Source organism: Triturus cristatus, chromosome 2_1, assembly GCF_964204655.1.
Source record: "Triturus cristatus chromosome 2_1, aTriCri1.1, whole genome shotgun sequence".
Lineage (NCBI taxonomy): Eukaryota > Metazoa > Chordata > Amphibia > Caudata > Salamandridae > Triturus > Triturus cristatus.
In genome coordinates, this window is record NC_140581.1 from 885,267,478 (window position 1) to 885,282,410 (window position 14,933).

Here is a 14,933-nt window from a genome sequence, read left to right on the forward strand (position 1 = left end):
GATTGTAATTAGTAATAAAAATGGCAGCATTTGATGCAGATTAGGTTCGACCTGCATTAGAAAAAAACAGAAGCATCAGAGAGAACACTACTGTCCCGAGCAGTTCACATTATTTGCAGGCTCACTTATGCTGTGTCTCTTTCCTTTCCCAGGCTGGATTCATGGCGTGCGGACAGCGCAAGCCTCCTCCTTCTTGCTCTGTTAGTTTCCTTCACTTCAAAGCCTAGAATGTACGATCTGATCTTATCAAGCCCTCAAGGCAGATGTTACCCTGTACAATGCCTGTTTCAGAACCTTGCCTTCTCCATCATGTGAAGACACAACTTTAAGAGCAACTCATTATACAGGAATTTTAGAGCGAAGCTTCACAGTAGCCAGATCTGGGAATATTTTGTAGGACAACTACCACACCCATTCGTTCCCCTCACTCAATACGGCCAGAAATCAGCAGACATAGTGGCAGAAAAAATATTTTACATAACAGTTACAAATAAACACACTCCTTGTTAGTGCTCTGCAAATGTAGGGCTACTAATATCAGGCAGTCCTGGTTCTATAACCAGTACTTTGCATGCTAAGATTTTCAAGTCCATACTATCAATGTTAAAACTGAAACTGCAAGTCCCAGAATAGATCATGCTACAGCCCTAAAAGCAAGAGCTGGCTTCAGGAGACACACATGACATGAAGCCACTTAAATGCTGTAAAATTGAGCCAATTACACCAACGATTTCTGAAAACACTAAGCACAGCACTTTGGACTGTTTGCATGGGAAGGCTGAGGGATGACACATATTTTGATACTGAGTTGTTTATAAAGGAAATAGATTATAAAGATGCTGGAACCCTGAACACTCATTATGAAATGAATGGATGTGTAAATAGAACGTGTAATATGAGGGAAGAGTGTTGAACAAATCTGTGCTGAAGACTCGGGTAGAATGCAAACCACATTTCAATATGTTTGACAGGGTCTGTAGTGTCCTGCTGGACATGTTCTAGTGTTCCATTTATGTTGCACCCCACACTGCACATCCACCCATCACAGGCATCACCGGTCAGGTGACCCTGCTTATATAAGGAGCCTGGTGCACGTTCCCTGTTGCCAGTTACCAGTACCTCACATCTGTGTCCGAGTGATTTGTTAAGCAGCATGTGGGTCTAGGGCCCGTGACTCCACAATGGCGAGGAGCGGGTTGAGCCCCACGTGTAAACGGGTCACCGTCTCATAGATCCTGGAGAAGAAGTGTAGCCTGCGTGGAGGCTCACCCATGCCTACTGCCAGCAAGACAGCTGGGGCAGCGCTGAGTAGGAAGAAAGTCACCCAGTGCCCATGCTGGCGTCCCTACAGATGCCCACATACTGCTGCCACTGCAGCCCTGGTACGGACCGCCCCGTCAGCGAGAGGTAAAAAAAAAAAAAAACAGACGTGAGCGGAATTGCCGCTGCTAACCCCGAGCTAGAGGCAGACGCGCTTCTGACCCTCAAAGTACCCTCGCCCAGGCACTGTGGCATCCACAGGCTCCACCTCCCGTTTCTGCACTGGGGAAAAGGGAGAAGGGAAACAAAGTCCAGACACGGCACAACATGCCTGATCCCAGCACCAACAGTATCAACCTGACGCCCGGGCTGTTGTGTCACCGGAGAGCATGGAGCAGCTGCACCGCCTGAAAGTTCCACTGCCCCATTCTCACCCAGTTCAGAATAAGGGGCTGCAAAAGAATGATGGTGCACCAACCGGCACTCACTTCTGCACTCTCCCCAGTGCGCTGATCAAAGGCAACACAGCGCCGTGGCCTGGTTTGCAGCCTTCCTGCCACTGCAGGTCACCGTGGCATACATGAAGCAGCCGCGGCGCCCCTGGCAGTAATTTGCAGCATTGCAGCCCAGAGGAGGAGAGGGGTTTGCGCTCAGCCCCACCGGCTTATCAGATCCCGACTCTACTCTCGGCCCCGTCGATTCCTGAGAGATGGCCAAAGCGCCAGCAGCGCCACCTGGCTGCCAGGGGATGCAGCTTGTCTGCTCTGGGAAGGAATAAAGAGCACCAGCAAGAGTTGCCGTTCCTGCACCCGCATCCCCAGATACCTCCCACATCGGTAAAGCTGCCCTCAGCCTCCAGCATCAACGCCCGCGCCACCTGTATAGACTGCATCCACCAACTCCGTATCAGTAGCAGCCCCTGCCCGCAAATAAGCAGCGCCACTGTGCCAGCACAACACAGAGCCCTGCACCAGCCCCTCCAGCACCCGAGGCCTAAAGCAAACGGGGCATAGAAGCCCATGTGAAATGCCGTAGGCCATACATGAAGGAGCCCCCCAGCACCCAAAAGGCAAGCAGCGAGGAGGTTTGTGAGAGAACACTGTTGCACTGAGGCCCAAATGGCCATTACCATGATTACGGAGTGCCCTACAACCACACCCCAGCTCTGCAGCGCATGCAGGCAACTGTAACAGCCTCCTGAAAGTACATGCAGTACCACCTAGTGACGGTGAGCGGTACTGCAGAAAGTGAACTGTACCCCTACACCCTGCTCCACAGGAAGTGGCCGCAGCACCACAAGGCAGTCTTTGTACACCCCAGACGCAGGCCACAGCTCCAAAGGAAGAGACTGCCAACCCTAACAAGGAGCACCAAGAAGCCAAAAGCGGCACGAGCCCCGCAGCCCCAACAAACACAAGAGAAGCAACCATGCAAGGTCCAGAGAAAGCAATAAGACTGAGGGAAGCCAATCCCCATGAAGACACAAGGAAGACACGTGCTGAACATGCTATCTCCAGTGGCTATCTGATGCCACCACAAGGGAAAGGAAAGAACTGACATAGCCTGCGAAGTTGCCCTGTCTCCCAGGAAATAATAGCACTTAAGCAGAGGCTGTGCAAGCCAGCAACTTCTACTGCCTGCAGCCAGAGACTGTCCAACAGAGTACCTCCCAGTCCCTGCTTGTCTGTTTGCTCGAAGGGGAGAAGGACCAGAAACCCTTCAGATGGCCACAGGAAAGTCACAGCTGTCCCAACCGCAAAATCTGCCAGCGATCTAGGGACACCCACACAGCACAGCTAAAGACAGCAAGTCCCACTACTCAGCTAGTACGCCACCAGGACCCCTGTGCACAGCACACGCAAAAACCCAGGGACAGTCTAATGACATAGCCAGCAAGGAAATTGCGCCATCCAACCTCAGTGGTGAATGGCCACCAACACAACAAAGAAGAGCGGGCACGCAAGTGCCAGAAGAAGACGCCCGAGCAGAGGCAGAGGTGCACAGAAGGCCGCACCTGCGAATCTGACAGCAGGGGCAGACACCCGGGAGATAGACATCTCCACAGAGAAGCACTGCTGAACGCAGCACAGAGAGCATCGACATCTCCACTGCACCAGCAAAGCCACGCAGCCGGCCGAAGGCAACAGAGTGTCCTCCCTCCCACTGCCTCAACACGGAGTTGCCAGAGGCCCAAGACAGGCAAGAGGAGAGTCACACACTCCACGTGGCAAGCCGCCACCGCAACATGTGCTATGACAACAGACAGCATGTGGCCGGATGCCACATCAGACCACTAGCAAGTAGCGTGTCACACAAAGTGGCCAGCCCTGCCAAGCATGCCCGAACGGAGGCAGGATCAAGCGCCACGACGGTGCAGCCTCGAGGCGCAAGCACAATGCAATCAAGTGAAGAGAAGAGGAGCATCGCACAAATCCCTGAGGAGGGGATGATGCCCGTGAAAAGTCCTCAAGAGGAAGAAGCAAGTCCTACTGATAGGACTGACCTGCGACAGGTCCATGTAAAAAAAAAAGAAAGACCGTCCCAAGAACCGGACACGACCAGCAAGATGTCCATGTGGCACAAACATGAGATGTGGCAGGATGCCACATCCAAGTAATGAACCTGGTCGGAAGGAGGAGAAGAGTGTGGCTGGATGCCACTTAGCCAAGTAGAAGAGCATGAGATAACGCCAATCTGCGAAGGAAGAAAGGACAGTGGCATAACGTAACAGGCAAGCAACCACCACAGGCGCGCAAGAAGTAAAGGAGAAAAGCAACAGGACAGAGGACTCGCGCCAGCACTGGAGAAGGTTTTTATCAGCACAAGCCAGCCACCGGGGTGCAGGGACATCACTGGAGACAGCTTCGCGGGAGGACCAACAGTAAGCCACTAGCAAGCGCGAGCTGCGCCCAGGCCCACGTTTCAGAGTTCGGCCGTCCTCTCACCTGTCACTGGCTGCTTGGCATTGATAGCACCACGCCTAGCAAGTGCACCTGCTGGAAGACAACTGCAAGTAGACACAAAGTCCCTCCAGTCCTCACTCCATTAGTTCATCAAAGGCAAGAGATCGCCGCCTATTGCCCAACTCAAGGAAAATTACTGTCATCGTCATCCAGGTGCGTCATCACCAAGGACGTCAAAGGAGCATCGCACCACCAGAGTTGATCCCAACACTCCAGACAATCTGAGTTCAACAAGGCCACCCAGGAACTTTCTGTGTGCCCCCGTCAACCTGAAACCTGCCTAAGTAGAGCATACCCGACCATTGGAATATCCACCCTAGGGGTTACACGAAGCTTGGCCGTGGTGCTGTTGGGAGTTCTGCAGCGACCCCTCAGCGTGGCCTACGAAAGGCCCACACAGCCCACACGGTCACATGGCAATCCAGGGGCAAGGGCCTCGACTGAGTTCTTGTGAGAAGGGAATCCGAATAGGAGAGATGCATCGGCAGCAGCTCCACGACAGGCACCGGGAAGCATTGAGGTCACAGATGAAGACTAGTCCTCCAAAGACCATAGAGGGAAGGCATAGAACCCGAGGCCTGATGGTGGGAACACCTAGACTGAGACACCACCCTCTGCGGTTACCTGAGCGACTTGGCTCTGGTCCTGTTGGCAGTTCCTCAGCGACGCCTTGCGCAGCCTACACAAAGCCTGCACAGTCCACACGGTCCCATAGCAGTCGGGCAGGAAGGCCCTCCAGGAAACTCCAGTGAGAGAGGCGTCCAGGCAAGAAAGGCAAGTCTGAAGTTGCTCGGCTGTCAGGAGCTGGAGAGACCATCAAGCACGTAGCCTCCAAGGAAAGGCCTCATACACCAAGATCATCCCCATGTCGTCCACCGGAACCTGAGTGCCTGCGAGATCTCCAGAGTGGACTCCACCACCGCTCCAGATGCACCAATATTTGAACTTTGTAAATAGACTCCAACACTGCAAGACCAGGCCGGTCTGAACTATATGGCTGAGGTGGATTAAAGCTTCCTGACCATGTGGGCCAGAACTCCAACACCGACCAGCACATCACCTGAAGAAACTCAGTGGTTCTGTGTATTGGGTCAGTTACCAGTACCTCACATCAGTGTCCAAGTGATTTTTTAAGCAGCATGTGGGCCTAGGGCCCACGACTCTACAAGGGTCTATTTAAATTACACTGTAGGCGTTGTTTTGTGAATGGCTGGGGAGCAGTGTGCTCCCCAGCCTCCGACAGGACACGCTCCGCGACAGGTTGGACGACGGGGAGGCAGCTCCGAGAGGCGCACTGGGGACGGCGAGCACCTGCGAGTCTGTCTATGGCGGAGCAGCTGTTTTTCAAGGTGGAGAAGCGTGGCAGTCCTGCAGGCGACTTGGAGCCTGCCAGCGGTTTGGCACACGCAGTCGGAAGCAGCGGTCACCAGTTAAATATACGCAATTATCCTTGACTCGTTTTGAAGCTGCCAGCTCTGCTTGACTTCTATCATTGGGAAGTAGTACTTCCGCTAATCTTTTGAATGCTTACCTGAGTACACATATCCACTGGATTTGCGCTGCAGAACCCTCCGTGAACTGCATAGCCTGTAATGGACCGTTCTGGTATTTCTTCCTTGATGCATTTTGACCATTTTGACTTAGTCTTCGCTGTAAGCGACGTTTTTCATCATTAGGAAGTATTCTTCATGCTTGCCAACTCTGGTTGGACCTCACGTATTTACCTAACGTCTTGCACAATTATCGAAACAGATTAAAGATACTGTGGCTCTCCTGATGAAGACGCTTTTCTAGCGTCGAAACGCGCGTTGAGAACATCTCGGTCTTCGCCACTCCTATTTATATTTTTTTGTATTTATACTCTGTTATTTGATTGATTACAGATGTGATTTGTTTCATGCTGTGTAATGTACTGTCTATTTTAGTAACTTTTTTCTGAATCATAATCTCAAATTGCATATTCTTTCATTATCAATTTACCTTCATCATTGTGCTATTTGGATACAATAAATTTCATATATATTTTTTATAATATTATGTATGTTGTGTCTCCTTCAACAATATTTATGTCTTTTCATTGAATACTATAGTGTTTTGTATTTAGACTGCCTAGGTGTTTAAATTCAAAACCTGCCTTTCTCTGTATCACAAGTCAGAGCTCGTGGCAAGTGACTATCCCCAAGTCACTGTTGGTGTGTCTAGGACAGACTCACTCTTTCTGCCAATCACTGTGAATACTAACAAGCCTCTGTTGAATGGTCGGAATGGTGTCCCAGCAAGAACATCCATTGACAAAGCTTTGAGACCTATGGGCTCAGACAATGCCTTTTGTTCATGATGTACAGCATGGGCTTGCCGACTTCGGCAATGATTTGTATCCATGCTGTATGGTAGCGTGGGTGCTGTGCAGCATGGTTACAAATAATTTTAAAAAGCACTATCATGGGGACAGTACTAATGTTCCTTCAACAAAAAAAGCATAGTGGCACTGGATACATCATATCACGTTTTTTAAATTAGTTTCAGCCATGCTGCAAAGCAGCCACGCTCCTGCACAATGAACAGCTCTTATAGGCAAGACCTAATGGCTTTAACAATGCTTGCTATAACATACGTGTCTATCTTCCTCCTACTTATCCATAACACGGTCATCACAAAACACATTAACCGCAGCTCTTTGGTCATCATGGATGACATGAAAAATCTTCCCATGTGGGCTCGAAACAAAAACAACACCCAGTATACTTTCCATATGTGGTTTATCTTTATTTATTTTTTTAAACATACCTTCGCCTCTGGTCCCGGACTCCCGCGCCCCGTCTCCTGCTCTCTCTCTGCTCACAGGAAGCAGAAGCAGGCACCCGCCCTCTCCTCCCCTAAGCCAATCACAACGCTGCAATGGCAGCATTGTGATTAGCTAGGATGCCGTCCTTATAGGAGTCTATGGGGAGGCCGTTTTCTTCATGAAGGCTGTGCAACAGCCTAAATTGAGAAAACGGAGAGTGCTATGATTGGTGTAGCCCTGGGGCCGACCAAACAGTCAGCGCCCATAACAGGGGCTAGCCACTCCTCCTCGACCCGCCCACTCACCCTCCCCTAACCAGGCATACCCTTCTTCTACTTTCTTGCAGTGCGAGAAGCAGAAACGTAAAATGGTATTTATACCATTTTATGATTCTGCTTCTCGCACTGCAAGAAAGCAGTGGGGTGATGCTCCAACGCCCACGTGGAGAAGCCGCCCCTGCATGGCGCACCAGAGTGCGCAGCTTCTCAAGGTGATTTTGCTTGAGTAGATTTTCTTCTCGAGCAGTAGTTTTCTGACTGTGAATGGTCACAACCTCCCGTGACTGCCCGTATTGGAGAACTCTCACCGAGTGCCCTCCTGGGACACCAATTTTTGCTTGTACTTGCCAGCTTACCGTATGTGAGCCATGTACAAAAAAAAGTCTGCCACACAGCAGTTGACAGAATTTGGCTGGAACTTGGAGTGGCTGAAAATCCACCAACACAACCGGCAAAGCAGAATATATCGCACACCCCTAATCTTTTTTCACAAGGCGACTGTGCTCTAACATCTGCACTCCCACTAAAGATAGGATTACATCAAGATTTTTCAAAATATTTTTTCACACTTTCGCTAACCATTATTAAAGCATTTGTAAGTGTCAAAATTGTAGTTTTCTTTGGAAATGTTTGTGAATAAACACAAGGAAATAACTTTGATAACATTAACCACTTTTCCAATGATGACCCACTGCAATTCCTTGCTGCGACCCCAACTTTAAAACATAATGCTGGGTTATCCACTGTCATAAATGCAATTTGCGCTTATAAAAATTTCACGTATTGTGAATTTGTAAATCATAACGTGGCATTTATGATTACAAATGCATTTGTTGTACACTTAGCGGTATTCAGGGGTGGAAAAAAAGATAGGGCCCATGTGAACATCATTTTTCTATTTCATCTATATGTATTGTGGTTAACAAATGTCAATCCTAATTCCACAGAACTCACCTAATGAGTTGGTGGGTGATATTTACTAATTGCATGTTTTTTCACTCTACAGTCAAGTGTGCTGCCAGCAAACCAGCTTATTTTGCAGAAAAACTGTTCAACGCAATGAAGGTACAGTACAGCAAACGTGTCCTGAATATAATGTTAGAAAAAAACATTGATCCAAGAGAGGTTAGAACTCCTCTCCTTCCTCAAGAATGGTAATATATAGTTTATTGTAATCTTCGCATCTGCACATATGGTTTATGCAATAAAACGTTGTCCTCTTTTAAAAAATATATTGTTTAACAAAAACTAGGATTCAAAAGGTGGTATCATAAAACACTTGCCAACTTGTATTCGGGGCCTAGATGAGGGGATGCATTGCAACAGACATTTCTTCTGTCGCAGGGCAGGGCCAGCAGGGAGTGACTCATTAGAGACATATTACCTAACATTTTTGGAGTATTACTGGGAAGAATCCACAGATGGAAAGGATTGTCCTTTTGTCTCTGTTTTGAAGAATTCTTAACAGTGTTTTCGTAGCGGAAAAAATTGAGTTCCTAATCCAGGGTGCACTCCCTGAGAAACACTGTATAAAATTCTAGGAGTTATTTTCTTTCAACATGTTGCAAATGTATGCCTATTGATGTCTGAGCTCCTTTGTGGTCGTTGTCCATTCTGTAACATTAAAGTTTCTCTGCTAGTTAATTAAGAGTAGCAGTGTGGAAACCTTTATGAATAGTATGTTTTAGCTCAGAATGTTCCTGGCCTCTATGGAGGACCACTTCAGTGGTTTAAGATTGGGGTAATGTGGTTGAGCTCTTTAGAGTCAGTGTCCAGTCTAGAAGTTGAACCTAGAGCAGCTTTTAGCAAAACTCAGTGTTACTTACAGAATCCAATATGTAAGGTATAACCAGATTCTAATCTAGATAATACAGAAACATATCTGCCAAGTTTTCTGATTCCTTAAGTGTGACATTTCTGTATTTTCATTGTGTTTATGAGTGACATTTGATTGCGTCGTGTGTGACACTTTGAGTGATTTTTGATGGTGAGAGTAACCAAGTATTTTTTTTCCATTTAAGTAGATCATGTCCCTAGCTCCACCCTGTACTCTTACTGAACATAAGTGTACTCAGAAGTTGTGTTAATACGCCTATGTTGGGCCAAAATGTATTGACTATAATGTTGGATATACCAGCTCCTGCACTTTAACGCAATTCACAAGGCTGTTTTTAAACATGTTAATATTCATTGACACAAATAAGGCATGTGATCTCATGCAGTGACAACATTCCAAATCAGCATTTAATGTACCCAACTGACACAGATACTAGATAATCAATCAGACTGCAAAGTTTGAACTGGCAGAAACCTTACATCATATTAGAGATGGCCTTGTGGCAACCACTGCCTTGCCTGCAAAACACAAACCCTACACAAAAAATATATTATTTCTCATTCAGTGGCATTTTTCACCTGCAGGCAGAAGAATTTCAGATTAGTACACTGTTTTCATTTACTTAAATTGGACCTGCAAACATCAATGTATTGGATTTATTTTGCCACACATGCACCACAGTCAGCAAGTGTTGAACCGCCCCATCTGCTTGGCCCCAATAGTCTTACCGACAAACAATGTTCTGATCAGAAAAAGCAACAAGAGGCATAGGAGAACTGAATTTATCAAAAGATCGCTACCACTATATGGAAAAGAAGAACAATCTCGTAGATTCAGTACACAGGGCCCGATTCACAGAACTAACTTAAGACAAAATCCTAAACTTACTACCATTTACTCATTTTGGTATTCACAGAAGGCACTTACTCATTGATGAGTAAGTGCCTCCTGTGAATACCAAAATGAGTAAGTGCCTTCTGTGAATACCAAAATGATAGTAAATTTAGGATTTTAGTCTTAAGTTAGCTCTGTGAATCGGGCCCAGTGTTATGAGGTTAGGGCAGCGGAAAAGATTTCAAAAACAGAAGATTAAGACACATACACATAAGTGCTTTTCTGAAAGTTTAGTGAAATCACTTATAAGTCAGTCTCAAACAACATTCTTATTTACACATTGTATCGAAAACTCTTAGCTCCACAAATGGACAAAGTGATAAAGATTCAGAGAAGGTGCTTGTGCGGATAACGAGTAGAACAAGCATTTGCAATGCGATAGGACTTGAATTACTGAAGGTTTGAGCTATCGGCATTGCAAATAATAATGTTTCTTTGATTTTTATTTTTAGTCAAGAAAGATCCCAGCAGTAGCATAAGTAGTTAAAGAAAATCCAAGAAAAAAGGCAAAGATATAGTACTATAGGCCGTTACTAGGTGCCCTTGTGGCGTAAAAGTACCTATATTAGCCATATAAGGCACTGCACCCATAGTTCAATTAAAATGAGAAAGATTGCAGCTGCGCATACATTTCCATTTGTTTTTACTGAAAGCGAGATTTTTTTTACCTAGTGTTTAAAAAATGCACTATTAAAATAAACAACAATGATGCATTTGTAAAACTCAAGCTAACACAATTTTTACTTTCAATAAAAACAAAAGGAAACATACTCAGCAGCAATCTTTGTCTTTATAATTGCATTAAAGATGTTGTGCCTTATGTGGCTAATAGTGGTCTCTTTGCAGCTTCCCAGGGACACCTAGTAACAGCCTGCGGTGCTGCTATTGGTTGTACTTCATGAATTATATTTTATTACTTATGCTACAGCTGGGATATTTCTCGACAAAAGAAAATTGCAACAGATATTGTCATTTGCAATGCAAATAGCTCTAACTTTCAGTACTGCGGGGCCTATTGCATTACAAATGCTTGTATAGTAATTCTTGCCATGTTTAGTGTTAAATCTGAGTACAACATCTTACATATATATGTATTTGTAAATAAAGACAGATAACTATGAAAAGTAATTCAGTTTTTTGCATGTGCACTTCAGTAAACATTAGAGATAATAATGGGTAGCAATGAAAAGACATGATTATTGAGGGATCTTTTTGTTTTCGAGTTAAGTGCCTTGCAGATTGTGTTGCTGGTACAAGCCGTAGCTCAAAGCAATGTTTGGTGCAGCATTTCCCGGTGCTGCAGGGCTATTGTGCCTTGGAGTAAGACATCTTGGTTTACTGATTTGAACCAATCTCCACGTCCTCACTCTCTTCTCACCACAACAGCACAGCACCTCAGGGCACGTGGAACTGCTTGCTCTTGAACATCACACACACTCCTTTAAGTATGCCGTGCTAAGATGTTGTGATTCCCTTTTTCAGCTCTGAATCAAATTAAGTGCTGCTGCAAGAGATGCAAGGCATTCAGCCCAGTGTTCTCTTGAAGTGGTGATAAAATAAGCTAATTACAGCACTTTATGCAACTCTTACCCACTGTGGAAACCATTGAATGTAAAACAAAGATCAGACGAATTAGCATCTTACTTTTTACATGTTAGTGTCTTGAAATCTGCACTTCGAACAAACAATGACACCTCAGCTGCCCTTGGCCACAGGGGAAGCCCTCAGAAAGAAAACCGTGCTAGCAATTCCCTAACATACAACGTTTGTGGTGTGATTTATTTTACAAAAGGGCATTGAGGCGAAACACCTTCAATTGTCTTTCAGATTCTGGGGAGATCATGATGAACGAAACAATACCTTCTCGAAAACGAACCTGTTGCTACAGAAAAACAACAAAAGAAACTGCATGAAGAAGTTTCCACTTTAATCGCTTGCACATTAACTTCTTGTTTGGTGGACAGTAAAAAGTGTAGTGAAGTCAACAGTGTCCCATTGGGCTAACAGATGTGGGCTAGAGAAAGTCTTGGCATCTAAACCTGGACAGATTTGTTTAGAAAAATGGTAATATATTTCTAATGTAAATAGGATGTGTGCCTGACTATCTCATCACAATGCACAAGACAAATATGTGCCATTAAAAAAAATGTTTTAGTTACATTTATTTTTGGGGTAAAAAAATGTCCCAGCACTAAACAACAAGCAGTGTTGTGATGGTGCAGTACCACAGGCCGTCACTAGGCGTCCTGTGGGACCTGTTTTGGACACATACACATACACACATCACCCTACAACATGGCCAAGGAAAAGATATGGTGCAGTGGAAAGAGCTGGTGACTGGGGAGCTGTGTTTGAGTCTGGTGGCAGCCTGATTGTTTAATTCCCCCCAAGTGCCTGTACAGGTATGCTATACAAATTAAAGCGAGAAATGTAAAATAACATGATAATTAAGGGCTTGTGGTCGAGCAAGCAGTGTCGTGAGCAAAACAGCAGTGGCCTCGGAGGGGTGGTGGGGACCTGGAGAAGTGTTGTGGGAGGGGTGAGGGGGTAGCACAGGGTAGCAGTCTCATGAGCAAAACAACTGTGGCCTCAGAGGGATGGTTGGGGCTGGAGCCAGGGCCTGGGTGAGGGGTAGGCGCGCAGAGATCAAGCGAACAAGCAAATTAAGCAATAGGACTGCAAGCAAATGAACCAACTGACATTTTATTGCACAAGTAAACTCAACACTTAAGGAGCAAAGATGCATCCCAACCAAAAAAGAGAGTTCCCTCCAAGAATAAATGCCCTGAACAGTACAAACACATGTAAGAGGGCCAGTCCACATGGGAGGATGCAACATTCCAAAAGGAAGGATTACTAAGTGCATTCACCAATAGAAAGCTAGCATTTCTAAAGGACAGCAACAGGAACCAATGAAAAAGATAGGTGTTTTTTCAAGCTCGTATCCTAGATACAGCATGTCTCAAAGAGACAGTGCTGCCTAGGCGAATCCGAATGAACAATGAGTTTCAAGTAAAACGACTGTGTACAGAGTAGTCCGGCTTAGACAAGTGGTTAAAGTAGCTTGGGGATATTGAACATGCTGTCCTATAATGAATGAAGTATTGGGATCAGCTAAGGATGAATTTGGAATTAAGTTCGTACTGTGGAAGGCATAAGTAGAGCTATGGAACAAGGAAGCAAAGTATAACAAAGGTGAATATCAGATGAAGAATAGAGGTTCATTTCAGGGAGGAATGTGTAGAATTGTCCAGGTTTGTATCAAGTACACCAGGAACGGTCACTTTGCTCTTGTGTACAAAGGCACTGTTAGAGGAAAGAGAGGTGGAACTGTTTTGAGGAAAAGCAATGAAGAAAATGAGAAGTAAAGTGATGAGAATTAGGTAGGTCAATGGTGCCATGAGAATGCTCTTTATTGTAACTTAGGGCTGAATAGAGTTGAGGGTAATGGGATTTGTTTCGTGGACAGGGGAGAGCAAAATAAATTAATCTTATATTGGACCCCAATCAGCCTGGCCAAGTTCTTTGTATCAAGGAGGTGAGAAGGTATGCAAAGCCAGGTGGGAAGATTCACTGAAGTTTCTCAAGAGAACCTCAGGAAAGAGTTTGTCTCACAGGATAAAATGCAAAAAAAGTGTTAAGCCCTGTGTACACAATGTGCATGGGGTTTGTATGGTAAAGAAGGAAACTTAGAGAAGAACTTTCTAAGTTGTCGAAGCAAGGTTACTATTGGGGAAAATTAAACTTTTTCAAGGTTGGGACTGGTAATTTTGGCATGCAAGCCCAATAGTATGGTGAGGATGTGTGTCTGTTTGCATAACCTCCAATTCCAGCATTCAAATTGGAGCACCACCCACATCCTAATAGCTCTGAGATACTGGTACTGCCTGAAGTCTGCTTCCATATTTACTACTTTTAGACATGTCCTTGGCGTACCATAAAATATTGCTCTATGAATAATTGCATCACCTCTCTTCAGTTGAACCTCTAGAGGGAGCATAACAATTTAGATGAATGCTGTCCAGACTTACATCAGGGTCTGCAGTCTTTCAAAGTGACTTGCCCTTTCTATTTAAGCATGGGGCAAGTATCTTCTGTCCCAGGCAATATTCCAGTGTCTAGGGCAAGTAAGTAGTAACAAAACAAATTGTTGATATGAGTGTTGAACATCCTGAAGGCCTACAGAATGTCAATTAAAAAGTGAGACATGCAAGATAATCTGTGGAAATATTTGATTATCTGGGACATCTTTGGTCAGGAAAGAGGGTGGACTGCAAAATAAGTGTGCCCCACAACAGTAAAGGGTGAACCTATCTCCAGAACAAGGACCAGTTAATTTTTGGACTTTGTCAAATGTTGTGCTCAATTTGTATCACATTTTACAAAAAAGACAACTTCATTCATGTGCTGTTCAAGAAGAGTGAGAGGTCCTGATGGGAATGAACGAATAATGAATGTACAGAAGCATGTATGCAAGCCACAAGTGATAACGCAGTAACTTTGAAGCATTCAGCACGTATATTAGGTATGTTGTCATGATGGATGAAAATGGTTATCAGATGGGTGCTATCTTGAAGCAGAGAAGAAAGGGACAGGAAAAGGTTGTGGTGTTTACCTGCAGGTTGCTGAGGGGAGCAGAGATCACTTATTTTGTAAAGGACCATGAAGCTCTGGCATGCTTGCAGGCTGTGAATTATTTTCAGGTCTACCTGCAGAGAAGTGAAATCACAAAGAGGATGTACCACAAACTATTATTTGTTTAGTATCAGCATACCATTTTAAGATGGACAAGTGTAAGTATATGATGCAGGAGTACATGATGGAGCATGTTGAGGGTGTGAGGCATGTGGCTATTGACTTTTTATCTTCTGTATGACGCTAGGAGGAGGGAAGGGCTGGGGAAGATTGTGTGGTGG

General features: G+C 45.3%; 1 protein-coding gene across 2 annotated transcripts in view; it reads left to right on the forward strand.

The window, feature by feature from the left end:
* The window catches only part of LOC146866039 (annexin A1-like), a 253,724-nt gene that overhangs the window by 209,686 nt on the left and 29,105 nt on the right, over positions 1-14,933 (forward strand). For both annotated transcript variants that reach the window (XM_085633058.1, XM_085633057.1), the window contains one exon: positions 8,293-8,351. In XM_085633058.1, coding sequence (XP_085489184.1) covers positions 8,293-8,351 — 59 coding nt within the window. The remainder of the gene's footprint in view (positions 1-8,292; positions 8,352-14,933) is intronic.